At 39.6% G+C, this 27,901-nt stretch overlaps 1 protein-coding gene across 1 annotated transcript in view; it reads right to left on the bottom strand.

The window, feature by feature from the left end:
* Positions 1-3,784: 3,784 nt before the first annotated feature.
* Positions 3,785-27,901, bottom strand: part of MICAL3 (microtubule associated monooxygenase, calponin and LIM domain containing 3) — a 190,083-nt gene continuing 165,966 nt past the window's right edge. Inside the window, exons 38-42 of the mRNA XM_063308572.1 lie at positions 25,897-25,947; positions 15,750-15,815; positions 12,989-13,088; positions 6,806-6,879; positions 3,785-6,705 (exon numbers count right to left, since the gene is read on the bottom strand). Of these exons, the coding sequence (XP_063164642.1) occupies positions 6,521-6,705; positions 6,806-6,879; positions 12,989-13,088; positions 15,750-15,815; positions 25,897-25,947 (476 nt within the window). The 3' untranslated portion in view covers positions 3,785-6,520. The remainder of the gene's footprint in view (positions 6,706-6,805; positions 6,880-12,988; positions 13,089-15,749; positions 15,816-25,896; positions 25,948-27,901) is intronic.

Genomic DNA, 27,901 nt, shown 5'->3' with positions numbered 1-27,901 from the left:
ATGGACCAGCCCACGCCAGAGCTTCCTGTCGGTCGTTAAAACTTACATTCTCCTTCTCCACTTAGAAAATATTTTTAAGATTGCTGTCCAGTCCTGATATTTGTTGCTGGCTAAGAATGTTTAGAATCTTTTAGTTTTGCTATTTATGGATGATGTACGTGATTGTGTTCCCTTCTTATTGCAGACTATATTTATGAAGTTTGGCTTTATGTTCACTGCTATGGGCTGAGTTGACTGGGATTGAGCAGGAAACATATGAGAGAGAGAGAGAGAGGGAGAGGGAGAGGGAGAGAGGGAGAGGGAGAGGGAGAGGGAGGGAGGGAGGGAGAGAGAGAGAGAGAGAGAGAGAGAGAAAATATGAATCCTGCATTGTTATCAAGACTGACCAAGTTCTTTTGACACTTGAGATAGCACCTAGAAATAAAAATATAAGAGGATCAAAATCAGCTGCCTGGAGTGGTGTTTCTCAATCTTGGCAACTTTAAGATGTGTTGGCTTCAGTTCTCAGAATCCCCTAGCCAGTATGCTGGCTGGGGAATTCTGGGAACTGAAGCCAACACATCTTAAAGTTGCCAAGGTTGAGAAACACTGGCCTGGAGGAATAATTTCAGTCTATTTGATAGTACAGCTGTTCCAAGCCTATAATTTCTGCAACTTAAATACTGCAAGGTTCAGGGGCATCCACACGGTAAACAAGTCAAGATGATGGTCATGATAATGCAATTGAACTTTCATCGGTTATTATATGCCTTTCAAGGTTGGCCATGCTTGTCTGTGATTCAAGAAAGCCAAGTGTGGGCAAGAAATTGACCAGATCATAGATCTGCACTTGCTAAGGGTCTTAAGGACAGACCAAAGTTAATACTTTTCCACATAATAATAAATCACATTTTTTTGCCAGAAGATGTAACAGCCAAATAGTGATACACAAAGCACGTAGTATGTTACTATCTGGTAAATTATTGCTATTGGAATAATAAAAGCCATCCTTTAGGACTTTTAGCCAAATTAAGCAGAAGTAACTCCCCAATCTGCTGTGAAGCAAATCATACACCATAACAAAATAAGAAAAAAAATTAACGACTTTATTTTTTAAAAATTTTTGTTGGCGACCTGAGATGCTATAATCTCATCCCCAACAAAACAAGGATGCCTTAAGGTGTACAGAATGAAATGTGATCATATTGGGAAGTAAAGGAGAATTGTGTTGTGTTTTGGACATGAAAAATACAGTACATAATTTCCTGTTACACTGCACATACACCAACAATAAAACAGTCTGGTTACCAGAGTTCCCATCTGCTCCAAAATTCTTACATTGGGACTAGATTTCCCATACATTTTTTCTCTCTCTCTCTCTTGCTATATATATATATATTTAAAATTTAAATTACTGCAATCCCATCAGGACATAACAGTTTCTGATAGCTTTAACAATATTCTTATCTGTCTACCTTGCTGGTCAACTTCCATTACACATCCCAATCATAGGCATTATTAGGAAATATTCTATCCACTTATGATGCATAAAGAGAAATTTGTTGCCTCTTAATAATAGGCTGTTTCTGGGGGTTTTGTTTTCTTTTTATTGCAAACACTCCCAAACTCACAGCATTTTCATTTTCCTTACACAAGAAGATGGAAAATGAACACAACAGTTTCCTCTGAAGAGAAGCCAAATGTAAACATACTGGTGAATACACTGTCTTAAACTCATACAAAGAGAGTGAATTTTTTTTATTTGCAGCAGTAGATCATGCAACTCTAAACGTAACTGCAGATACTCTAAAATGCTCGTGAACTGTATGTATTTTAAAAAGGTTAAAAAGCCAGAGGCACATCTATGCTTGCTACTTCTGTGTTAGCAGCCTATCTTAAAGAAGGCCAGATGCGACATTTGAAACCAACAAAACTCCCTGATAATCTAGTCAAAAAATAAGCTCAGCATGTGCAAAATATTATAGGAAATGCTATGAATGGAAATCTGATTAAGGTTCCTGGGGCAAGTGCTGTCCTAGCCATAGATCAAGTGACTGAGAGGTCTCAAATCTCCAGAACAAGGTTGGAGCTGAAGTTGAAGAGACAGACAGAGCTATACCCCCCTCAGACTTATGACAGAGGCAATTCTTGTCTCATGACCCAAACAGCCAAAGAGGAAGAAGCATAATGAATTTGACTGCGGGTTGTTCTTCTGGTGTCATGATAAATAAAAAAATAAAGGGAAACCAGCCCAATTTCTACCACTTTAACGAATGGGGTAGGTTCTCATTCTCTACAAGTGCACCCAGGATGGCAGCCATGATTCATATAAATCATACACTGCCTCCTTCATCTAGTAGGCCAAGACACAGCAGCTAAAGGCAAGAGAAAGGGGAAGATGATTTCCATTCTCTGTCTTTTCATGTCAAGACCTGGAAACTGGATTTTCTTTTCTTCTTCCTAGGTGTCAGGAATAGGCACCAGCTCTCCACCTAGCCCACAAAAAGTCTTGATTTGAGCTCACAGAAGAGCAGATTCTGAAAAAGATTCCTTCTTCCCAGCAACCTTCTGCCACTTTAAATTATTTCTGGGAATTTAAAACGTGTCCTCTTTTTCTGTAGGCCTTCCTACAGATAAATACCATTTCTTAAATATGGTATCAGTGCTCAAAAACATGTCACGTCACCAAAATTCAGCACATTGAAAAGATGTATACACCACGTGTATTACTTCCAAAAATACCTTAATTTCCTCATTTTGCAGCCGTGACACAAGGAGAGTTTAAACTTTGGTAATTTTGCCTTATGGAGATAATCATCTTTTGTTTCAGTGTTTTACTGTTGCGCTAATGACTGGATGGAGGTAAAAGAGGCTATTATCAATTCGTGGAGAAGTAAAGATGTCTGCTTCAGGTAGCATGGTCTTTTAGAAGAGCTGGAATGGAGCTAGAACATTGAAGGGATAGACTTACTAGGTGCCCATTGTACTTCTTTCGTACTCAAGTAGCTGTTTCTGTGAAAGGGTCTAAAATGCAACTTTTTGTCCTTAGATGTTCTCTTAGCTTTTTTAGGTCACTTGGTTTGCCTTTGATATCCATTCCTGGATATCAAGGCAGCATCAGTGATACTCCTGGAATTGGACATTTGTGATCAAGATGTTGAAAGGCGTTTTTCCAGGTTCCTGGAGAGGACTTTAATTCGTCTGAAATGTAATAAAGACATAAGCTACAGTTTCACTGTGGCTCCTTGCCTGAACTTAACAGCTATCTCTGTAGAGCAGCTATAATGGCCAAAATACAATATGAAGGGAGCTTCCTCTGTGTACATCTAGAACCACACCTAGAGCCACCCTTCAAATCTGCCTCTTCCTCCTCGATGTGGATTTGCATTGAGATCCTCTCAGGGAAGCACCATAACTATTAGCCTGCATTGCACAGGATGATGAATTGCAAATATTTGCAATTCAAATATTTCTTCAAGGTCCTAAAAAACTAGGAGAGTTTGGCATGTGGAGTTCCTTTTTCTTTCTTTCGTGACTGTCAAATTTTGGTTAGAAAATAATGAAGTTGAAAAACAAAGGCTTGTCTGGAACCTTCCCAACCACTGATGATGTTAAAAGCCACTGATTCAAAAAATAATAATATGATGCATCAAATCCCCCTTCGTACTACTTATCTTTATATGGGAAAAGATGCATGCTAAACTCTTAAAAGCTGTCAGGGACATTATCAATTTATCCAAATGAGTAAGGAGAGAAGAGTTTTCTTCTCATTAAAACATTAAATAGGATTTTCTGATTTAAAAAAAATATATAAACAATTTGTAAATGTTTCCAGTCTGTTAGGTGAAATAGAATTGACCTAGAGAGGTAGGATTTTGTCTGTCATCTGTTGCTGTAACTGGGGGTGGTGGGGTGGGATCCTTGCAGAAATCTAAGCCATTGCTCTTTGATCTGTGGTAGCCAGATGCAAAGGACAGAACATCTGTGCCTTTTTAAAGAAAGTTACATGATCAACTGCATTGCAGATGCCCTGTTTTACAGAACTATTAAAGATGCAGAAGTTCTGTCCTCCTTCAATCACCTACATGGAGTAGATATTTAAGGTGGCCACAGCTGCTTGTCAGCCTAAAATGGCAAATAGAATATACACTTTGAAAGCAATACCTGGGTTGTTTCCTGGAAAAATTAATTTCTTTCTCTGCACTGTCTAAAACACAGCTGCCAGAATGCTACTTTTGAACACATACAGTCTAACATCAAGGAAAGTATTTCATGGAAAGAAACTCTCTACTGATTAAAGGTAAAAGTCAGCAGCCATATTAATTTCTTCTAAAAAAGTAGAAATTAAGGCTTCTTTCAAGACAAGAAGAGGTACAGTCCCTTTCAGAGGTAGGTGCTGCCAACACCAGGAAGGAAATCCTTGCTCTAACTAGCCAACATCTGGCTAAAAAATGCTGGAAAGGTTTTTCAGCTGTAGCAGCAGGAATATCTTCTCATATTGTTGCAATGCTGGAGGAGCAGAATTTGCTGGAAGTTTCCCTTGATGTAACTATAGCAACAGAACCCTGTTCTCTGTTCAGCCTGGTAAATTAAGATGCCATAAAGGATTAGGGTTAGGGTCAGAGACTGACATTTTACCTCCCTGACACAGTGCACTGGTAACTCCTTTTGCTTTGAATAAAAAAGATTTGAAACCCATGGGGGTCAAAGTATTTTTTTTAATATAGAAATGGAAAATTCTGCAAGCTGCAGGCCAGCACCTTTGAGAAACATGGTGAAGGACATGATGTGCTTATGGAACCTCAGAGCTGGTGATAGACGAGAGTCTATTTTATGTCCCTTTTGCTGTTACACTGGGAAAGAATCATCTATTCCCTTCCTGAACAAACAAGAAACAGGTCTGGGGGCAGAACCAATGAAATCGATGTTAATCCTTCCCTTGGTGGTGGACTCTACCAGGCCACCGTAGTTTGCTCTTCACATGAGCAGAAGTGGCAATGCCACCACTCTAGTTACAAAAATCTTACAACAGTAAATAAAACTGTAGGTTTACCAATATTCATGGAAGAAAGGGAGAGCTTTTGAAGTACAGGAAATAAAACCAGTTTTCACTGCTCTGTCCCTCTGAACCTTCCCTCATGAGGGTGCAAGTGTCTATCAAGAAAACACTGTGTGGGAATTCTCCCCACATATTTCCCAAGGCTTCCCCCTAAACATGAAACAAGAACAAGCCCAAATCAGAATCAACAGTCTGGAACTTAAAAACATCTTTTCTGCAGATCGAATGTACTGTGTAACAGTAATATCATTAATAATAACTCTAATAAATAGAAACAGGGAAGAGGGGAAAGCATTAAACACACAGAGGTTGAAAGGTAGGGCAGGCACACAGATTTATCACACACTCATCTGTTCACTTCTTAAAAAGGTACAAAACCAATTTTTCTTTCAAGTATTAAAAAATAAGTTAATAGACATTAAAGGATCTAAAGTGACTAAAGGGCCAGGATAGGTCTTCTGCTTCATTTCTGACGTGCAAAAAAAAAAAAAGGAAAGAAAATATCCCCGAAAACAAAAAGAAACAAAAACCTACTGAACAGCCTTGGGCCCACTCTTGGAGAGTTTGAAGCTGGGGGACTGTCGCCCATGAGAGCCCTCAAAATGCTTCATAATGAACCCATCTTTTGATAATTAGCACTTTCCAGTGTCTAAATGGTCATCAAGTTCACAACGGAGCAGTCAAAGGTCAACAGAAAAGGGGAAACAGCGTCTTTCAGTCCAGAGCACTTCATGGCCAAGAGGAAATAGTTTGCATGCTGGAGCTGCTCAGAACAATAGCAACTTGTGGAGGCTGCAGGTAAGGAAACAAGTCTGCCTCTGTCCCTTGTCTTTTGCAGAAATCACAAGAAGCCGGGTTTCAAGTTCTTAGCATTCCAAGTTCCTCATCCATGTTCAGATATGGATGTCTCTCCATACTTAGACAACAGTGGCAGCTTCAGATTTCTTTGGTGAGAAGAGCATATACACAGTGTGCTTTGTTGTAGTGAGTGGTTTGCTCTTCCAAAGGCTGCTGCAAGGTGATTTTTCAGAAGGTATTAGACACCCATTTCCTTTGTTATTTAAACAAACAAATCCATTAACCCCATGAATTGGGTAAATGTGAAATGAACAAGCTATGGCCCACCTAAATTGGTTAAAGTTCTTTTTTAAAAACAACAACATCACCACACAAAATATTTTCATTTCATTTTTAGTCTCTCTCAGAGATCACAAAAAACCTTATTGACCTCTTGCACAGGTCCCCAAGGAAGGCACGCAATCTCAGGTCACTACTTCATTCTTGGCTCTGTAGCCTCACACAGGACTCTGGATCCTTACAACCAACCCTTTTAGCAAGAAGCTCCTGGCTCAAGCACTTAGCTGCTGCAAGATTCCTGGTATGGTTCCTGCTCCAAGTTGTTTCCTCCAACCAGGCAGCTCCATCTAACTTGGCATGTGCCAACTGGACAATGCAGATCAGCAACCAGGCATGGTGATACACTCAGGACCAGTTTAAGTTGAATCCTTTGGACAGCATAACAGCCTCTAGATCCTTGTCTTCCTCCTTCTCTCGAAGGCGCTGTTCTTCAAGGAGGGCCACAAGAGAATCTCTCTGCTCCACCACCTCTAGCATTTCATTCAAGATCCTCTTCTCCTCTGAGAGTTCTTCATCTGTCTTTAGCTGATCTGAATAGAGGGAGAATAACAAACCTGTCAAGACAAGATGTCCTAAGGATTTGGGACATCTTGTTTCTACTGAGAACAAGAAACTCCCTAGTAGGCTTACCTTCCACTGCCATCCTCTCTCGGAGCTCTTGCTGTAGCCGGCTCTGCCTGTCCTCTAGTTCCAACTCGCGTGCGCTGAAAAGAAAGGCAGAGAATAGTTAATTATGGGTTGTTTCAGCAGGAACCTCAACTAGCTTTAACCTCTGGATGCTCAGGCAGTGATGTATTCCAGTATTTTCCCTCTTTTTTTCAGGATTAATTAGTCAAGCAAGCCTTCAGCAATAGTGACAACCTTCAGCTTTAACATCTGTGCTAATTTTTTGGCATAACATTATTTCCAGGATCAAAGAAACTACCTGAATGCATAAACTCAATAATCTTTAACAAGGTAAATCCGTATGATGAACTCTCTTCCAAAGATTACGAAGGAGCACTGAGGAAAGCTATTCTCTAATCTAAGGTGATCAGGCAAACACACAGGTGGGATGTTTCAACTGAGAACTTTCCAACATATATCCTTAGTCAGATCGTTCCATCAGAACTTTCGAACTTTTCCTGATGTATACAGGCAGACTTCAGCAAAGGATCGTTACCTTGTCGTGGTGCTGGAGCTTGAGCACCTCAATGATGCCATGAGCTAAACCGTGAAGGGCCACCCAAGACGGGAAGGTCATGACAGAGAGGTCAGACTAAATGCGATCCCTGGGGAAGGTAATGGCAACCCACCCCAGTATTCTTGCCGTGAAAACTAAATGGATCAGTACAACCAGAGATATGTCGGTATACCATCGGAAGGTGAGACCCCCAGGTCGGAAGATGGTCAAAATGCTACTGGGGAGGAACAGAGGATGAGCTCAACTAGCCCCAGACGTGATGACGCAGCTAGCTCAAAGCCGAAAGGACGGCTAGCGGCCGACGGTGCTGGTGGTGAACGGCGAATCCGATGTTCTAAGGATCAACAAACCATTGGAACCTGGAATGTAAGATCTATGAGCCAGGGCAAATTGGATGTGGTTATTGGTGAGATGTCAAGATTAAAGATAGACATTCTGGGCGTCAGTGAACTGAAATGGACTGGAATGGGCCACTTCACATCAAATGACCACCAGATCTACTACTGTGGACAAGAGGACCACAGAAGAAATGGAGTAGCCTTCATAATTAATAGTAAAGTAGCTAAAGCAGTGCTTGGATACAACCCAAAAAACGACAGAATGATCTCAATTCGAATTCAGGGCAAGCCATCTAACATCACAGTGATCCAAATATACGCCCCAACCACAAATGCTGAAGAAGCTGAAGTAGAGCGGTTCTACGAGGATCTGCAGCACCTACTGGACAACACGCCTAAAAGAGATGTTATTTTCATCACAGGAGACTGGAATGCTAAGGTGGGCAGTCAAATGACACCTCGAATTACAGGTAAGTATGGCCTGGGAGAACAAAACGAAGCAGGACATAGGCTGATAGAATTTTGCCAAGACAATTCACTCTGCATAACAAACACTCTCTTCCAACAACCTAAGAGACGGCTTTATACATGGACTTCACCAGATGGACAACACCGAAATCAGATTGATTACATCCTTTGCAGCCAAAGGTGGCGGACATCTGTACAGTCGGTAAAAACAAGGCCTGGAGCTGACTGTAGTTCAGATCACGAACTTCTTCTTGCACGATTTAGGATCAGACTAAAGAGATTAGGGAAGACCCACAGATCAGCTAGATATGAGCTCACTAATATTCCTAAGGAATATGCAGTGGAGGTGAAGAATCGATTTAAGGGACTGGACTTAGTAGATAGGGTCCCGGAAGAACTCTGGACAGAAGTGCGCAACATTGTTCAGGAGGCGGCAACAAAATACATCCCAAAGAAAGAGAAAACCAAGAAGGCAAAATGGCTGTCTGCTGAGACACTAGAAGTAGCCCAAGAAAGAAGGAAAGCAAAAGGCAACAGTGATAGGGGGAGATATGCCCAATTAAATGCAAAATTCCAGAGGTTAGCCAGAAGAGATAAGGAATTATTTTTAAGCAAGCAATGCGCAGAAGTGGAAGAAGACAATAGAATAGGAAGGACAAGAGACCTCTTCCAGAAAATTAGAAACATTGGAGGTAAATTCCAGGCCAAAATGGGTATGATCAAAAACAAAGATGGCAAGGACCTAACAGAAGAAGAAGAGATCAAGAAAAGGTGGCAAGAATATACAGAAGACCTGTATAGGAAGGATAACAATATCGGGGATAGCTTTGACGGTGTGGTCAGTGAGCTAGAGCCAGACATCCTGAAGAGTGAGGTTGAGTGGGCCTTAAGAAGCATTGCTAATAACAAGGCAACAGGAGACGACGGCATCCCAGCTGAACTGTTCAAAATCTTGCAAGATGATGCTGTCAAGGTAATGCATGCTATATGCCAGCAAATTTGGAAAACACAAGAATGGCCATCAGATTGGAAAAAATCAACTTATATCCCCATACCAAAAAAGGGAAACACGAAAGAATGTTCAAACTATCGAAGAGTGGCACTCATTTCACATGCCAGTAAGGTAATGCTCAAGATCCTGCAAGGTAGACTTCAGCAGTTCATGGAGCGAGAATTGCCAGATGTACAAGCTGGGTTTAGAAAAGGCAGAGGAACTAGAGACCAAATTGCCAATATCCACTGGATAATGGAAAAAGCCAGGGAGTTTCAGAAAAACATCTATTTCTGTTTTATTGACTATTCTAAAGCCTTTGACTGTGTGGACCATAACAAATTGTGGCAAGTTCTTAGTGGTATGGGGATACCAAGTCATCTTGTCTGCCTCCTGAAGAATCTGTATAACGACCAAGTAGCAACAGTAAGAACAGACCACGGAACAACGGACTGGTTTAAGATTGGGAAAGGAGTACGGCAGGGCTGTATACTCTCACCCTACCTATTCAACTTGTACGCAGAACACATCATGCGACAAGCTGGCCTTGAGGAATCCAAGGCTGGAGTTAAAATCTCTGGAAGAAACATTAACAATCTCAGATATGCAGATGATACCACTTTGATGGCTGAAAGCGAAGAGGAACTGAGGAGCCTTATGATGAAGGTGAAAGAAGAAAGTGCAAAAGCTGGTTTGCAGCTAAACCTCAAAAAAACCAAGATTATGGCAACCAGCTTGATTGATAACTGGCAAATAGAGGGAGAAAATGTAGAAGCAGTGAAAGACTTTGTATTCCTAGGTGCAAAGATTACTGCAGATGCTGACTGCAGTCAGGAAATCAGAAGACGCTTAATCCTTGGAAGAAGAGCAATGACCAATCTCGATAAAATAGTTAAGAGCAGAGACATCACACTGACAACAAAGGCCCGCATAGTTAAAGCAATGGTGTTCCCTGTAGTAACATATGGCTGCGAGAGCTGGACCATAAGGAAAGCTGAGCGAAGGAAGATCGATGCTTTTGAACTGTGGTGTTGGAGGAAAATTCTGAGAGTGCCTTGGACTGCAAGAAGATCAAACCAATCCATCCTCCAGGAAATAAAGCCAGACTGCTCACTTGAGGGAATGATATTAAAGGCAAAACTGAAATACTTTGGCCACATAATGAGAAGACGGGACACCCTGGAGAAGATGCTGATGCTAGGGAGAGTGGAAGGCAAAAGGAAGAGGGGCCGACCAAGGGCAAGATGGATGGATGATATTCTAGAGGTGACGGACTCGTCCCTGGGGGAGTTGGGGGTGTTGACGACCGACAGGAAGCTCTGGCGTGGGCTGGTCCATGAAGTCACGAAGAGTCGGAAGCGACTAAACGAATAAACAACAAAATACAGGCAGAAGAACAAAAGGATATTAAGTTGGTGCACCTACTTAAAACTCTAGGTGGGGAATTCTAGTTTTATGTAAAGTTGTATGTGAAACAGTCTGGAAGGAGAAAACAAGAAGAAGGGCATTCCAAATCATGATCTCTCTTCAACCCAAACAGGCCACACTGTCATATCATTCTGTTGCAGAGTTAATCCACTGAATGGCCAGCAGCTTTGAACAATGAGAATTTTGTATCAGTGCATTACAGGAATCATAGTCCAGAACTGCCGGGCTCATTGACAATATAGGAAGCTGTCTTTCATGGAGTCAGCGACTCATCTAACCCAGTGCTATCTGTTCTGACTAACAAAAAAGTCTTTTCATTCATCCTTAAAGCAATTTTTTCACTCTTTTTCATCACTATTATCAGAAAGCAATAGGTCAACACCCCAGCCAAAGCAATGGTAGATATCGGCATTACAACGTTTTTGTCACCTTTCCATCAGGAAGATATATATTTATTCAGTCAATGACCAGCAAAATTTAACAGAAAAGAAGTACAATCAAGAAATACAATAATAAACTACGAACTAACAAAATATATCACATAATGATACAGCATTCACTCTGCCATTACTGTATTAATACATTTGTTTCCTTATGGGGTGAGCCTAAAACATTAGAAATTATACGGTAAGAAATTATAAAATGAAAGTAAAAATATATATCCCCTGACAATTTATCTATTAAAATATTTCAAATTTAAAAGTACTTTTTAAAATAGGGAGTTATTTCTTTGTCTGGATTTGTCTTATTTTCATTGCAGCAACACAGAATTTGGCAACTGTACATGTAATGTAAGGTTTTAAATCCTGAAGTAAATAGTTCACGTAAAAATTATCTGGATACCCAGGGAGTTTTTCTATTAGGGGCAAAATGTAAGTTGACCTGATATCCCTATAAAATTTACAGTGTAGCAGTACATGTAAAATGGTTTCTACTTCCTCTTCACCGCATGGGCAGATTCGCTCAGCTGTGGGGACTTTGTTGTATCTGCCTTGGAGTAGTGCAGACGGGAGAACATTGAACCTGGCTTTAAAGAATGCGATTCTCAACTTAGGAAATGTTAAATTTAGGAGATATCTTGCTGGTTCCCATACGCCCCCGTTTATCCAAATTCCGTTATGTTGTGGGAGCCTATTAAGTTCATTCTGGAACTCCACGTCCTTCATTCTTTGGATGACTATTTGTTTGGCTTGATCATCGCCTAATTATGTTAAGAATAGAGGAGGGAGTCCATACGAAGCCATCTTATATTCTACTGCCTGCTTCCAGGGTGAAGAGAAATTATCTACTAGGACTAAAGGAGTTAAACCAACTGGGAAAAATTGGATTTTTAGCCAATAATTTATCATCAGCTTCCAGGCCCTTATTTGAATTGATGGCATTCCTGTCTCGAGCCTTAACTGGGCATTTGATGTACCGTTGGGTGTGGCCAAAATTGATAGCAAGAATTTTGTTTGGACTGTTTCCTGAGGCACCTTCTTCATATAAATTCCTATTTGTGCCCCGTAAAGAATTTGAGCCAAAGTTTTGGCCTCAAAAAGTTTTAAAGCCGCAGGTACTAATTGTCCTCTGCCAGTATAAAAAAATGTTTAATGGCATTTGTTGACCTGAGGGCTGATTGTGTTGCGTAGTTCTGGTGTGCATTCCAAGTACCTTTCGAGTGGAAGACCACCCCAAGGTATTTAAATACATTGACCTGTTCTAATTTATGCCCTTCTACTTTCCAGGAATGCTGCCTAGCTCTCTTGGCAAAAACTAGAATTTTTGATTTGTCAAAGTTGAGAACCAAATGGTTTTGTCTGCAGTACCTTAGTGTTGCGGCAATTGCTCTTTTCAGTCCAGTGGGGGTTTGCGAAATTAAAGCAACATCATCAGCATATAGGAGAATTGGAATTTTGCACTGTGCTAGGTTGGGTGCATGAGTATCCGTGTTATGTAAGAGGTCCACGAATGAATTAATATAGAGATTAAAAAGGGTGGGGGCAAGAATACATCCTTGTCGCACTCCTTTCTGCACATTTACTATGCCAGAGAGGGTCCCGAGAGGGTTACACCTCACTCTTAAGGTGGAATTGGAATATAATTTCTACATCAGGTGGAGAAGGCACCTATCGATAGTTGTATTTTTTAATTTTTCCCAAAGCACATTTCTGGATATTGAATCAAAGGCTTGTTTAAAATCAAGGAAGGCTACGAAGAGGGATGATCTCTTTTTGCATGTATATTTTTGTACAAGATGGTGTAGTACCAGTATGTGATCTACTGTTGATCTCCCTTCTCTGAAACCTACCTGTTCATCTTGGATTATGCCCTCTGTCTCAATCCAGTCTTGTAATTTGAGATTTAAATGTCTGGCATTTGTCACCTTTCTACGTTGGGGCATAAAATATAGAATGCTTACTCACAATATCATCAGCTCTGATTCATAGCGCACCAAGGCGTTCTTTTCCTGCACCAGCTTGAACCACTCCTGCATCAGCTTAGGGTCATCCTTCTTCCCCATGCCTGCCAAGAGAAGAGTTTGAGTCAGCTCTCGGAAACAGGCTCTGCTATTTTCATACGCTCAACAGTCAGACAGGGACAAAAATGGAGGGGGGCAAAATGTGCAAAGAAAGCTGAGCGAGATGCTGCCAGAGCGCTCCCATCAGATATGTTTGTTAGTTTGCCTCTATCACTCATAAAGGAGGGTTGCCTCCTGCAAAGAACAAAACAAAACAAAACAAAACACCTCCCCTCGATCTATGCTTTCATCTGGCTTCCCTCACTAGCCCTCCCACCCCAAGTAGAAAGAGTCAGAATGGCAATATTCTGTTCAGTATTATCTTGAATTTCACAATTTGTGTAATTTCAGACTTTCAAGCAGCCTAGCTTTGAATGATGGACATTAAGTGATCTGCATACTCAAAAGCATTTGAATCTCTCACCCATTCTCATAACTCAGCGGTCAACTTGACACACAGCTACAGAGTGATTAACAGACAGATCACTGTACAAATTCAGCACACTTCCTTGCTGGCCTGTGCCACAGCTGATTTAGGACACCTTTGTTGACATGGCCCTATCAGTAGTGTAGGCCTGTGCATTATATTAATGACTGAAAGCAACCAGTTCCTGATTTCTATCACAATAATTTCTAGATATATTTTCTAGCAGTTCCAACAACAAGCCCTGATGCTACATTAAATGGCACATTATGTTGTTGCAAGTTAGTTAGCTGCATCCAAAACCAATGTATAATAATATACAATGGCAGATCATCACAGACAATCCTTTTGACCTTTAAAAAAAACAAAAACAAACACCAAATCAAATGCAAGGAATGTCCTTGTAAGGACTTGCCTCTATTGGCTAAGTTGACCTAGAAACAGTTTAGAAAATTGGCAAACGGAGAGACCATCATCAAGAGTTTCCCAAGTTCTCATCTATCCAGATGATAAGCTTTCTCTCTTATGAGAACCTATTCCAACTTTCCCTGACCTGGCACCCACCAGTTGCGTTGGAACCGCGACTTCTAAAATTCCCAGACATTATGGCTGACGTATAGTTTAAGGAAAATATGTGGACAAGAGTCTATTATACAACATCTGTTTTAGTAAGGTAAAAATATCATCAACATCTATACTAGAAGGTGTTTTGCATATTTAAAAATGCAGGTCCTTCAGGTGGGTACAGTTAGAGTTAACCTTCACCAAAAGGCCAAGAAGAACTACTGGGAGTAAAACAGTCAACTAGCAAAGTAGATTCAGATTCCTAATTGAAGAGTGATAGCGTTTGCCCAGAATTTCACCAATACAGAACAGAAAAATGCTGAAGTCATAAGCAACTTGGATTCTGTATGGAGTTTTCTAATTACATCTGAATGCAGCAGTTTTTCGCTATTTGATTATATTATTAGGTCACATTATATGGCGGCTGATTTACACAGCAAGACATATTTCTAGCGACTGTTGAGAAAACACAAAAGTCCCTGAAACTTTGACATTGTTTCAGGAACCTCACTGTTGCTTGAACCTCTAGACTTCATTGCTGCTTGACACTTTTGAACTGAAGGTAAGATCCATGGGTTCTTGGTAACTTTCTTACTTCCATGGAACTGGCATCCTGTGCTTTTTTCTCCCTCAAAGCACTAAAAAAGCTATGGAATTAGGAGAAGAGAAACCATATGAACCCCTCATCATAATGCATTACGGTTTGCGTGTTGTAAATGGCAATATATGTCCATTGCTCAGTCCAATCATGCTTTTCTGAGCATCTCTGCACAAGTGCCCTTATAGTCATGAGGAAAGGAAAGAGAGAGAAACGCTTATACATGCATACGTCCAGAACGGTGGAGCCATGAAAAGCATTGGAAAACCTCCCCACTCTTTCCACTGAGAGGATTATCAAAGAAAAGCTCCTAAACAAAATAGCCAAATATGTGTTATTACTGACCTATAGAAACTTTTATTTGACTTCTTTTGTGAAAACCAATGAGCAGAAGGAGATGGAGGAGGTGGGGAGGAAGCATGTGCAGTGGATGAAAGCCCACCATGAAAAGCAGATACAGTGGTTAGCATAAGTTACACACAACAGTTACATTCCACCTCTTTGCCCCATGCCTTGGGAAATGGAAACTCTACAATGGGTATTGGGTCCACATGAGATATAGCTGAAAAAATGTTTAGCAAGATATGAACTTCAGGAAATCAAACTGGCTTACATAGGTCAGGAGGTTGACCATTCAAAGTTGAGGGAAATCAGTTGCAAAAAACCAAGCCAAACCAAATCAAACCAAACTACAATATTTCTTTATCCCATTATTTTTTTAGAGATTTTGGTTTCTCCTCTACTTTCCAAGAATCCCCTTGGGATATCTAGCATGCCAAACAGGAACTTCAGTGTGTTACACTATTGCCACCACAGCCAATCCAGAGAAAAGAGCTTCAGTAGCTGAGGGATTACAGTTACCCTCACAGCTCACAATTGAAAAAGGAATATTGTAAGTTTACAGTATTATCCAGGACATCTCACAATAAGTTTGATAGTGAAGGTATCACTGAGTAAGAAGGAAAGAAAGGAGAAGCTTTGTGGTGAAGTACTTTATACTGTCACATGTTGCTAGTGTCCCTACCCAAATTCAACTGCAGTTTGGAACGGGGATGGAGGGAATGCAAGAAATTACATTACCTTCGTGGGTACAGCAAGGGCAGAAGGAGAGAGGTCTACGGCGTGGTGTCCCGGCATTGGGCTCAACTTCAATAGGACCAAAAATGGGAGAGGGAGAAGGGAGGGGTAGAGGATATTGGAAGTGGAGAGAAAAAGGAGGAGAAACAGGGTGAAAATAAACAGACAAGCAAAAGGACAAAAAAGCACAAGAGTGAGAAAGAAAGGAAGCAACAAGAATAGGAAAGAAAAAATAATACAAGAAATGGAGAAGCAGAAACAAGGAGAACAGTCTACAAATGAAACATCCCTTTTAAACACTGATGGAGGAGAGCAGACTGGGGCACTGGAAAGGAAAACAACGAGAGCCACAAACATTACCAGGATGAAGAAAAACTGCCAAGATTTGACATGTCTTGTGCTTGTAGATTTTTCTCGCAAGATAACACTTTATGGATATAAGAGAAGGTAGTACCAAGAGGATGGGTGAGCAATATTAGGCTTCTAAGAAAGCAGGACAACAAAGTATGTTTGAAAGGCCACTTTCACAGTCGGCTTTGTGTTGGGATGATGGCTCTCCCACAAAAATAGGTGGATGATAGAAAACATGTAATGTTTAGAAATCGAAGGCATATAAAGGAGGACCAACTACCCAACATTTTCTAAAGCAGAATGACCAACATTATGTATCACTCATGGTAAATATGTTGGGTTAGAGCCAAAGACTTCTCCTCCTTCTGCCAGAGATACCTGCAATCACAGAAAAGAACCTTTGGCTACAACTCGTAACAGAGAATATCCTTGAGACTGGGGCTGCATTAGCTTCAGCCAATATATTTTGTTCTTAGTACATACACGCTTGAAACTTTCTAACTTCCATCATCATATTATTATAAATTGAACAAGGTTTATTACTGACCACAGATGTTTCCCCTTTTTTAATTTCAGGTGGAACGTAAACAAGTTAAAGCCCCAATTAGAACTCCATCAGGTATTCTTTAGACCTTGAGGGCTTCAAATAGAAAGAGAATGCAGAAAACTACAGCATACACTCCTCTGATATGCAGAGTATTTGTAAAGGAAAAGGTTGCATGGAACCAGGAACAGTAAACCAACATTCCTAATCTTCTGAGAGAGGCACAGAGTTCCTGCCTCTGAAAAGATAGGAGGTAGTATATTTCTTACTGTTACATATTTTGAATCAACATTAGATCTCAGCTGTTGTTTAGACAACAACTCCAATCATCTCTGAATACTGGCTATACTGACTAGGGAGGACCACCCAACATCATCTAGAATTCAAGATATACCCTAAATGTTTCCAGAATGAATTACCTAATCTCAGTGGTATTTACTAGGCATGGTAATTAGTAGAAGGCAGGCCCAGAACAATAATGCATGCTAAAGATAGGGAACTCTGGGATGTCAATAGGAGCAATATGTAAAGAGACAAAGGATTCCTACACAAAGATTGTGGCTTAATGATTACCATAGGTAAAACTGTAGTGAAACCACTGTGAAATGAGGAAGAACCACCACATTTCTTTGAAAAGGGCCATAACGTTCAGTAGAAACTAGAGTTACTACTCTAGTTGTACTCAGAATGGAAGAGGAAGAGGAAGAGTCCCATTTTCCATTTTGAAGAGCTACACACTTTGGGAAGGGAAGGGCTTTTAGAAGGGACCATCACAGAACTAGAACAGAAGCACACAGGACAGACCAAAGTTAAAGATGGAAGAAACACCAGTCTGCAAATAGAGTGGGATAAACCAATTTTCTCAGACAGGAAGAACATTTATACTAAGTGTGGAAATGGTTTAATCAGAGGAAAGCAGAATACTACAGCCACATAAATATATTACAATTTTTTTAATCTGTTCAATCACGTCCAATTCTTGGAGACTGCCTAGACAAGTCCCTGCAGTTTTCTTGGCAAGGTTTTTCTGAAGTGGTTTGCCCTTGCCTCCTTCCTAGGGCTGAGAGAAAGTGACTGGCCCAAGGTCCCCCAGCTGGCTTTGTGCCCAAAGCAGGACTAGAACTCATGGTCTCCCAGTTTCTAGCCCAATGCCTTAATCACTACACCAAACTGGCTCTATATTACAAAATACATCTCTTCTGAACATAATCATACCTGAAGAAATTCTACTGCTGATATCCATAGCTATAGATGTATCATTACAAAAAAACACGGTCAGGTGTCTCAAAATTATTTGTTGTTGTTGAGGAAATCAGACATGGAGACCCACATCAACAGTAACAATGTACATATTATTTAAATAACAAAATGAACCTGGTACAAGAAGTTTTAATTTGGAATTCTCTTTCAAGAACCCTAACCAGATTGGATATATATTTGAAGCTATCTGAGAGAATTTTTCAGCCCTAACTGATTAGGTCTGCACCAACAAAGAAGCATGGAAGTGTTTCCTTGAGCCTTCACAGCCTCTAGACTGACAGGTAGTAACAATAACAAGGAAAGCATTTGCCCAATAACACTCACTGAGCCAGGTGTGACCTTTTCTGAACTAGCAACACTCACCTGTGCGTGAGGATATCCTGTTTAGACTACTGCGAAGTGTTTCCTATGTAGATTAATCCCCAAAAAGTATACAAAAAATGCAGCTCATACAAAACACAACATCTAGATTGTTAACTGGTACACAGACTGAAGATCACAGTACACACACATCAAAGATCTATATGGTCTGCCAAGTGTTAGTTTTAATTAAAATTCTAAAGCCTTATAGCTTGATATCCTTTGGATGATTTGTCAAATAATTAAATTTTGCAGAAGATGCCTTGCTGAGGACATCACGGGTTCCAGACAACTTCTTATCCAACCCAGTAGTCTTCACATACTCAAACACTTGTGAGCCCCTCAGAGTTGTTTTAAGATGGGCGGCCACATAAATTTTTGAAATCAATCAATCAGTCAATCACGCAATTACTGCTCCTTGTTTTCTCAGCTTTAAGTAAAGCTATTCAGGCCCATCTTTTCAACTTGGTTAAACATTTTTAAATAAATTATGCTTAAAATGTTTCTTGAGCAGCTTCAGTAATGGGTTTCTTATGGAATTCTTATCACACTGTGGTGACTTTTAGCAGGAATGAAATATAAAAACTATCAATACTACACAAATAAATGTGTGATCGATGACGCCTACAAAACACCATTCTCTTAATATTCATACCTTCTTCGCTGAAGTGCTTTCTCAATAACATGACTAACATGAAAGTAAAATATCTGTAAATTGCTTCAAACTTGATGGATTTCTTGGCATCATAATGTGAATAAGCTAGAATCACTGGGGACTAAGTATTACAGGAATACAGGATCTTCAACAATAATCAATTATTTATTATGGAATATATTGTATCCCTGTAATTTTCAGTCCACTGGAATCCAACATTATAGACAAGTCTATAAAGGTTACCTGCCCAGAAACATTGTTATTAGTCTGCATGCTTACCACAGCATATGGTATATGGTATATGGTATAGCATAAACCATATTAACAGCTTGAAAGCATATTGAGACTGTGCTCTCTACCAATGAATAAAATTTGCGGCCTTGAAATGTATTATTACACTATACCGGCAACTGATTAGACAAGGTAATAGTTATAGTCCTACAGCAATCTATGAAATGCAAGTTCTCCTTAGGTAAACATGGATCCTGAACAAGCTGTAGCAAACTCTCCCACAACCCTAAAAAGATCGCTTCTATCAAGTACTACACAATAAGGGAGACTTCCCACTCTCACATCCTCCAGATATGTCAGGCTGCAACTCCATCATCTCCCACAAAGCATGGTCCAATTATAATAGATTTTTTAGTACAAGACATCTGGAGTAGTGCAGAGCACGGAATGTTGAAACAAGGCATGAAATATGAGAATAAAATAACACTCATCTCCATTGTTTTGCTGATAAACATCTAGTGCAGAGGTAGACCTTGTGCATCTCACATACTTGCAAAGCTCAACATCAGGAATTAGTTCTCCCATCTTTTCTGTTTGTTTATGAGATATGACCACTGCTTGAAACCTAATGGACTCTTATGGACTAACAGAGCTTACAAAACAAAACACAGCACCAAATCCATATTATACTTTTAATTAAAATAGTAAACTTCAAAATCTAATTCCCAAATTGGGTACTAAAATTAAAATTTATTTGGTGCAGCACTGCTGGTTAAAATTAATCCCCAAAGGTCTTCTGGAAGGCCATGAGGATGGGGGACTCCCTTGCTTCAGGGGGCAAGCTATTCCAAAAGAAGAGTGCTGTTACAGACAAAGCCCACCATTGGAACCTCTCCCACTGTGTCTCCTGGTAGGTGGGGACCATTAGCAAGTGCTTCCTAGTTGTTTGAGCAGAGCAAGCAGGAAAAGGCAACCTCTAAGATCCTCAGGCCCTGAGCCTGTACAAGGCTTTATAGATAGCAGCCAACATCTTCAGCTGCATTCAGAAACCTACCACTGATCAGGGCAGTTCCTGCAGCAGAGGTCTAATGAAATTGACTTCCAAACATCTTGATTTGTACAAGAAGACCTTGAATTATGATCATTCATTTAACAACGGTCTGAAGTTATGATGGCCTCCGAATGGGTGCTTTACGGCCTGTAAAGCACTTCTGCGCATTGCAAAACATTGCACCCCCCTGCGGTCACATGATCACATTTTGGGCATTTGGCAACTGGCTCACATTTATGATCGGTTGCAGTGTCCCACGGTCATGTGATTGCATTTTGCAACTTTTTTGCCATTTTCTGGCAAAAAAATACCCATTGGGGAAGCTGAATTCACTTAACAAGCTATGATTTGCTTAACAACCACTGTAAAAATGGTCATAAAACTGGGTCCAGTCATATGGTGACTTGACTTACGACTGCACTGACTTATGATGGAAATTCTGGTTCCAACTGTGATCATAAGTCGAGAACTATCTGTACCAACAAGGTGATATGTAAGCAGTCAAATTAAGCCAAAAGGTACCTCTACGGAGAACTGCTACAAGGGCTCTCTCTCTGTTTTAATAATTTTATGAAAAGTTTTAAAAACAATGGTAAAAACTAATACAAACTAATATAGAGTAAGGAAGAAAAAAGAAAAAGAAAGAAATCAAAGAGAAAGCTAAAAGTGCAAGAAAGAAAGAAAAAGTAAAAGAAAACTAGATAAGAAAGAAAAAAGATACAGAGAAGTGGCTTCCAATCTTCTTTACAGTTGTAAGTACAATTATAAATTCACCTCTTTCTCTAAAGTTACATCATGACTCTCTTCTTTCTATAATCTATCCTGGATAATCATCAAAACCATAAATCGTAAGTTCATTTTTTTCTGTTTCACACAAAAAGCCCATAAGGGGTTTCCGGTGAGCAATAAACGTAGATACTTTTTTTTCTCTAATCAAACAAGTCAATTTGGCCATCTCAGCAAGTTCTATCATCTTCTTGTGCTGAGAGCCACAAAGGTGTTTTCGGATACAACCTGGATTTGTATCTATTCCCTATTCTCAATAAGGCACATCTAACATAATGATTTTTAAAATCCATATTAACCTTGACTTTGTCGTACCACAAATAACCATGCCACCCAAATCTCAGGTCATGTCCTTCTAATTCTAAAGGCCTTCGATTTCTCAGCAGCATCCAAACCAAACTGAAAAATAGAATTTCAAATCAGGTAAACTCAATCATCCTCTTTCCTTTGCATCTTGTAACATCTTATATTTAACTCATGGTTTTTTCCTTTACCACACTAACTTAGATATATCCTTTTACCACTATTTAAATGGTGCATCAGTTCTCAAAACAGGTATTATCTGAAACAAAAACATGATTCTAAGCAAGACATTGATTTTCCTCACAGAAATTCTCCCCAGCAACAATGGTTGTAGTTTCTCCCATCTTAACATGTCTTTTTAAACTTCCTTCCGTGTCTTAACATAGTTATTTTGAAATAACATACAATTCACATTTGTCATGGTGATACCCAGATACTTTACTTTCTTCTCAATCTTAAAACCTATTTTATTCATCAATTGTTTGATCCTGTTTTCATGTTTTTTGTTAACATTTTCATCTTCTGTTTGTTAATCTTAAAACCTGCGAATGTACCAAATACTTTTAGCTTTCCCATTAATATTTCAATTCCCTTTCCTTTAAAGGTTCTTCCAAAACCAATACCAATTGATCTGCAAAAGCCCTTAACTTATAAATTTATTTTTTAGTCTTTACTCCCACAATCCTCTCATCTTGTCTTATATCTCTATTCAATATTTCAAGGACTAAAATAAACAAAGAGATGAGGCAGTGGGCCTCTCTGTCTTGTTCCTTTTTATATCTCACAAGGATTCGTTAGATATCCATTAACACTTATTTGTGCTTTCTGTGAAGTATAAATCGATCTTACCCATTTTATATAGTTTTCTCCAAAGTTCATATCTTCCAAAACTTTGAACAAGGAAGCCCAGTTCAAATTGTCCAGGGCCTTCTCTGTGTCTAAGAAAATCAACGCTGCTTGTTTTTCATTATATTGCTCCAAATATTCCAAAATGTCCAACACATTTCTAATATCGTCCTTTAACTGTCCTTTAGGTAAAAACTCACATTGATCCTCATGAATAAATTCTTGCAAAATTATTTTCAGCCTCTCAGCCAAAATCATTGTAAACAACTTGTAGTCACTTCTAACCGAATTGTTGAGATGACAGTACTTTATGAAGCTCTCTGGTGAGGGAAACCCTAATCTCTCAGATTCCCTCACAATAGTAACTGAAGACTCCCTTTATTAGACTTCAATGAAGGCTGCTACGTTTATTGTAGATATTTTAATTGGAAATTCCTGTTCCAGTTCCAACTCTATTTGTGAGCATTCTGGCAGCCCTGTGACAAAGTAATTGCATCAACATCAGTCACACAACATGAACTACAATTAGAAAGCCATTGCCTTTCTTTTCTGCACTTAAACACAGCACTGCATTTACAGCAGTGTCTCTCAAACTTGGCAACTTCAAGATGTGTGGACTTCAACTCCCAGAATCCCCCAGCCAGAAGCCTACACATTTTAAAGTTGCCAAGTTTGAGAAACACTGATTTAAAGGGATACTGCCATTTGATTAAAGGGATATCCAATTTTCGTTTGGGTGTTTGACTTTGAATCCTCAACAATAATCGAAAAGTAAATATATATGCCAAGGTTTAAAAGAGGTAACTGGAAATTGTGTCATTGCGTCATTGAGAAATTAGCATAATTTCAATGAAAGGAACACCATATAAATGACTCCAAATAGAGGCAGGAAGTAATGAGAACTAGCGTTGCATACATTTTCCAAACAGGATATGCAGATAGCCAAAGGGTGCCAGTTATGAAAAGCAAATTTGATTTAATTCAAGCAACGTAACTGTTGTATGAAAAATGACAGCGTTCCTTTAAATAATTTCAAGGACTACTTTTTAAAGCCATCAGTTAGCAAAAATGAAAGGAAGACTTTTCCAGGAGGAATTAGGAGGAGGAGGAAGGAGGAAGGAGAAATAGTAGTAAGTGCAAACAGCATCAGCCAGGAAGGAGATCCTGCTAGGTGTAACTTAGCGGTGAACCCTTTTACAGCTCCGTCTACAGCTCCAAGGCTTTTAGAAAGGCCCTGAAAACCTGGCTCTTCTCTCGAACATTGGGCCAGGATGCTGTGTCAGCAGTCAGTACACGTTAAGATAAGTGAGATGAATTTTGACTTTGGCACTAAAGGTGTCTGTGTTTTTTAAAACTGTTTTCTGGATTTTTATTGTATGTATCTCTTTGGTTGTTTTTAATGTTGTTAGCCACCCAGAGTTGCTTAGTGAGTGGGCAGCCATATAAATTGAGCAAAAACAAAACAAATGTCCTGTATCTTATAAAACAAAATACTTTGGACTAGCATTGAGTCCTTATACATTGTAATGTCTGTCTGTGCACGTGCTGGTGCATATGTGAGGGTTCATAAGGGGGACAGATGCAGGCAATCTGTAGGCCAAATATATATGTTTTATGCAGCCCCTGAATCCTGGAATAATATTTTTTAATTTTTTTCTGATACAATGAATCATAAATGAACTCTGCACTTTTTTTTAAAAAAAGTGTGGCCAGTGGATAGAAAAAGGTTACTAGCCTTGGACTTTTAGAGCTGCAAATATCTTACAGAAAGAATAAATGACATAGGAGCTTGATGCATCTTCATGATACTGAGTGGAGTTCACAGTAGCTGAATGCAAAAAATATGAACTGCATTCCTAAAGTCACCAGCTCAAGAATAACACAGTCATCTAGAACAATGTTTCTCAACCTTGGCAACTTTAAGATGTAAGCACTTCAACTCTCAGAATTCTGAGAGTTGAAGTCCACACATCTTAAAGTTGCCAAGGTTGAGAAACACTGATCTAGAAAAATAAATGATCTACCATTGCTAGGATCTTCTCCTGGAACTCAGAGTAGACTTACCAAAATGTGACCTAAAATGATCTGTAATATTCAGGGATGTCTTGAGAGGAAAAATGATGTTCAAAAGCTGTATTTTAAAGCCCCAGTGCAATGCGGTAATGAAAAACCTTTATGATGCAAGACACTTGAGGGATGTCCAAATTACTTTCTTACTTTCCTCTTATTTTATGGGCATTCTTGGCAGGTTTGAACTTTGTGGTTCATCCTTGACAACTCTGGCAACAGGGCAAAATCCTCTTAAGAACAGAACCCTGGAACAGTAGTACCGGCCTTATTATTTCAAGGCTGAATTAAAACATTTGAGAATAGAAGTGATGGCCAATGACATTAGAAGCCCCATTTTGGATACAGCAGTAGTATCTTAAACTGTATTCACACTATTACATCCAAGAGACATAACTGATTCCTGATTTTCTTCTCTTCCATGCTGCGCTTCTCAGAAATGTAAAATGAGCAGTGTAGCAACACTGTAATGTCCCTTTTCAATTCAGTGGCTGCTGTATAAGAAAAGAAGGAAAATTGTCAATGCAATATTGTTGCATTAGAGATTTGAGCCTTCTAAATGTGCTGGCATGTTATCAAGCTGTAAGAAGAACAATTTCTTTCTAATTAATTGATTACTAAATACGCTTGCCTAGACTAAATTAATCAATGTCCCCAATGCTTAGGGCTATGCAAATAGCCAGGAATGGACCACCCAATGCTGGATGAAGAGAGAAAACCACAAATCCTAGAAGTGACAGTCCAGAAACTCACTGTAGGAATCAAACACATGATTGATTAATCCTAGGACAAAAGGAAAGAGACTTCCATTATGAACAGAGAACAATTTCCTGCCAGCTCATTTTGAGATTCTTCTTCAGGGAAGGACAGCTTCAGTTGATATGGAAGCCAAATTTGGCTCAAATTTGAAAAAAGTTGAGTCATTGCTATCTGAAGAACTGTTTTAATATTCAAAAGAGGCTGTGCATTTTCATGTCTTCTCTGCACTTTTGAGGTCTCCCCTTCATGTTGTTCCTATATGTGATGCAAGAGTGGGCAACCTGTGACCATCAGATGTTGCTGAACCGCATCTTACAACATCTGTTACTCTTGGCAATGATGGCTGAGGCTCCCGAAGGAGTAAGTGAAAGCACAGCAACTGCTGGCTGGGGAATCCTGGGAGTCAAAGTCTACACATCTGAAAGTAGTTTGAGGTTGAGAAACACTGCTGTAGAGGATCACAAGTGGCTTGCTCTTAATCTAGTCCCATCTCTCCTTTCTTACTGCAACAAACTTGCTCGTTTGCTCATTTATTTATTTATTAGATTTAAAGGCTGCCTGACTCCAAAACGACTTTAGGTGGCTTACATTTTGAAAGAGTAGAAAACAGTAATAAAAAGAAGAAACCATGTATGTCTAGACAAGACAAACTCCACATGGTCCAAAAAAAATACACATGGCAGGTATGATTTCCTTCCCCAATCTGGTGCCTTCCAGAAAATCTGGGCTAAAAAACGAAAACTTGCTAATTAAAGGACTGCTCTGGGTAATGCAGTCTTTCCTTCGAGCTGGAAAAGGGGTGGTGCCCTAGCCAATCCATTGGGTGGTTCCATCTCATTGCTTGTGAGCTGGGGTGGAGAGAAGTCAGTGCAGGGGAACTGGAACAGGAGAGGTGTCAGCAAGGTTAGTGCCAGAAAAGAGGTTCTGCCATACATACCACCCAGATGCAAGTCGATGAGGTCACTGTAATAAGACTCTCCCCAATAGTCTATAACAAGGAATTGGTGAAGAGAGAGAGTTATTGGTTCAAGTTCCCACCCCCGCCCGCCCTCCCCAATCCCCGCCCAGATTTCAAAGCATTCTATTAGAGAAACTGCAAACATAAGAAGGCACACACACAGAGAGAGAGGGAGAGAGAGACAGAAACAACAATAAATCATGCAACTTTATAATAATCATATGCACATACATATATATATGATATAGACTAAAAAGACAAGGGAAGGGAATAACATTCCCTAAAAAAACAGGCAGGCAAGACAGGCAGGGATGGACTTCCAAGCAAAGAAAGGGAACAAGCTAGGTTTTGTAAATTCTCTTTATTTCAGCATGTGCACTCCACTGTTGCTGACATGGCATTCTCCATTCAACAAAACTGAAAGGGACAGCAATGTCCATAGGGGAGAGATCAAGAAAGTCAAGATCTATTTATTTATTTATTAAACAAATGTATATGGCTGCCCAACTCACACACAGTGACTCCGGGCAGCTTACCAAATTAAAATTATGATGGTGGTCATAGCAGCTTGGTCAAAACTCCATCCCTGGTGTACGTGTGTTGGCACTACACTTATGTACAAAAGGGCAGGGCTTTGATTGTGCTGCTGTGGCCACCATCTTGACTTGTTGACACAACCTCCCCCATGGATGCCACTGGATTGAACACTGTTCATTGTTGCAAAGATGGCTTTCTCACTTCACCCTTCAATTGCTCAGCTACATGGCCTGCTTTGTCTAGGCAGCTAAAGAAGTGTTAGGTTTTCCTCTTGTAACTATTTTTAACATTTTTCTCATTCTCCAGAGGAACATTCACAAATAGGACTCAATAGAATCTAGAGGTTTGCTTGTGAGATCCTAAGAAACACTGAGTGTGTGAGTAACTCTTGAACAACTTTCCTCACACAATCATTTTGTATAAGTAGAAAAATAATTTACTTAGCCCAACATATGTAGCTCTTCTGACATGTGCACAAAACTAGAAAGTGTGAGCCAATATTACTGGAGCTGAGCAATGGCATAACAATAAATCTCAAAACTCAATGACATTAAGAAGCTGCCATGTCTCTTCCGTAGAAACGGAATGTTCGTCCCCAAAAATCACGTTCCATGAAGACTCAATGGAAAATTCTTCCAACAGAACATCATTTAGACCCAAAATACTGTTTTTCAAAATATTTGCAAAGTTATTTATTAAGAGCCTCCCCCTCTTTTGATAATAAAAAGAGGAACAAGACATGGAATATTAATTATTTTAGCTTCTATTTCTAGGAAGAATTACCAATAACAGATCCAATGTACCAAACTTTCATTTGTGGCTTTCTTAGACAGCACACAGAGAGAAGTTGGTGGCAACTGCCAATGTTTATGAGCATCATTAAAAGGCACTAAAATGCTTATTAGCTTATTATTGTTGGTTGTGTCATCAGGAAGCAGTATTGATTTTTATTTGATTTTTTTTGCCTTCAGTGCCAAGATATCTCAGGCTATCTCTAAACTGTACAAACTATACTTCTCTTGACACATAACAGAAGTTTTGCCCGATGCAGAGTATTCCACAATTCACAGGAAACAATATATGGAGTGCAAATTCATGCTTTAGGCAGAAGGCCATTTCCTACACAAGTACAATGCCAGCCTAGGAGAAATGCATGTAGACTACAAACCCCACAAAATGGTAAATACATGGTGTTTATTTCACCATGAGCATAAATGATAGATGTAGATATGCTCCTTGTTATGGCATACAAAGACTATTTACAATGGTGAAATAAATATAGATAGATAGATAGATAGATAGTGAAATAAATAAACAAATAGTCCAATTTTATATACATCTTTTCTTCAGGAGCTCAAGACGGCTCACATTGGGTTTTCCTTTCATTACATCTCCACAACAAGATAAGTTGGGTTGAAAGAATGGGACTGATTCAAAGTCACCTGTG

Source organism: Candoia aspera, chromosome 7, assembly GCF_035149785.1.
Source record: "Candoia aspera isolate rCanAsp1 chromosome 7, rCanAsp1.hap2, whole genome shotgun sequence".
Taxonomy (NCBI): Eukaryota; Metazoa; Chordata; class Lepidosauria; order Squamata; family Boidae; genus Candoia; species Candoia aspera.
This window is presented reverse-complemented; position numbering and strand designations above follow the sequence as displayed.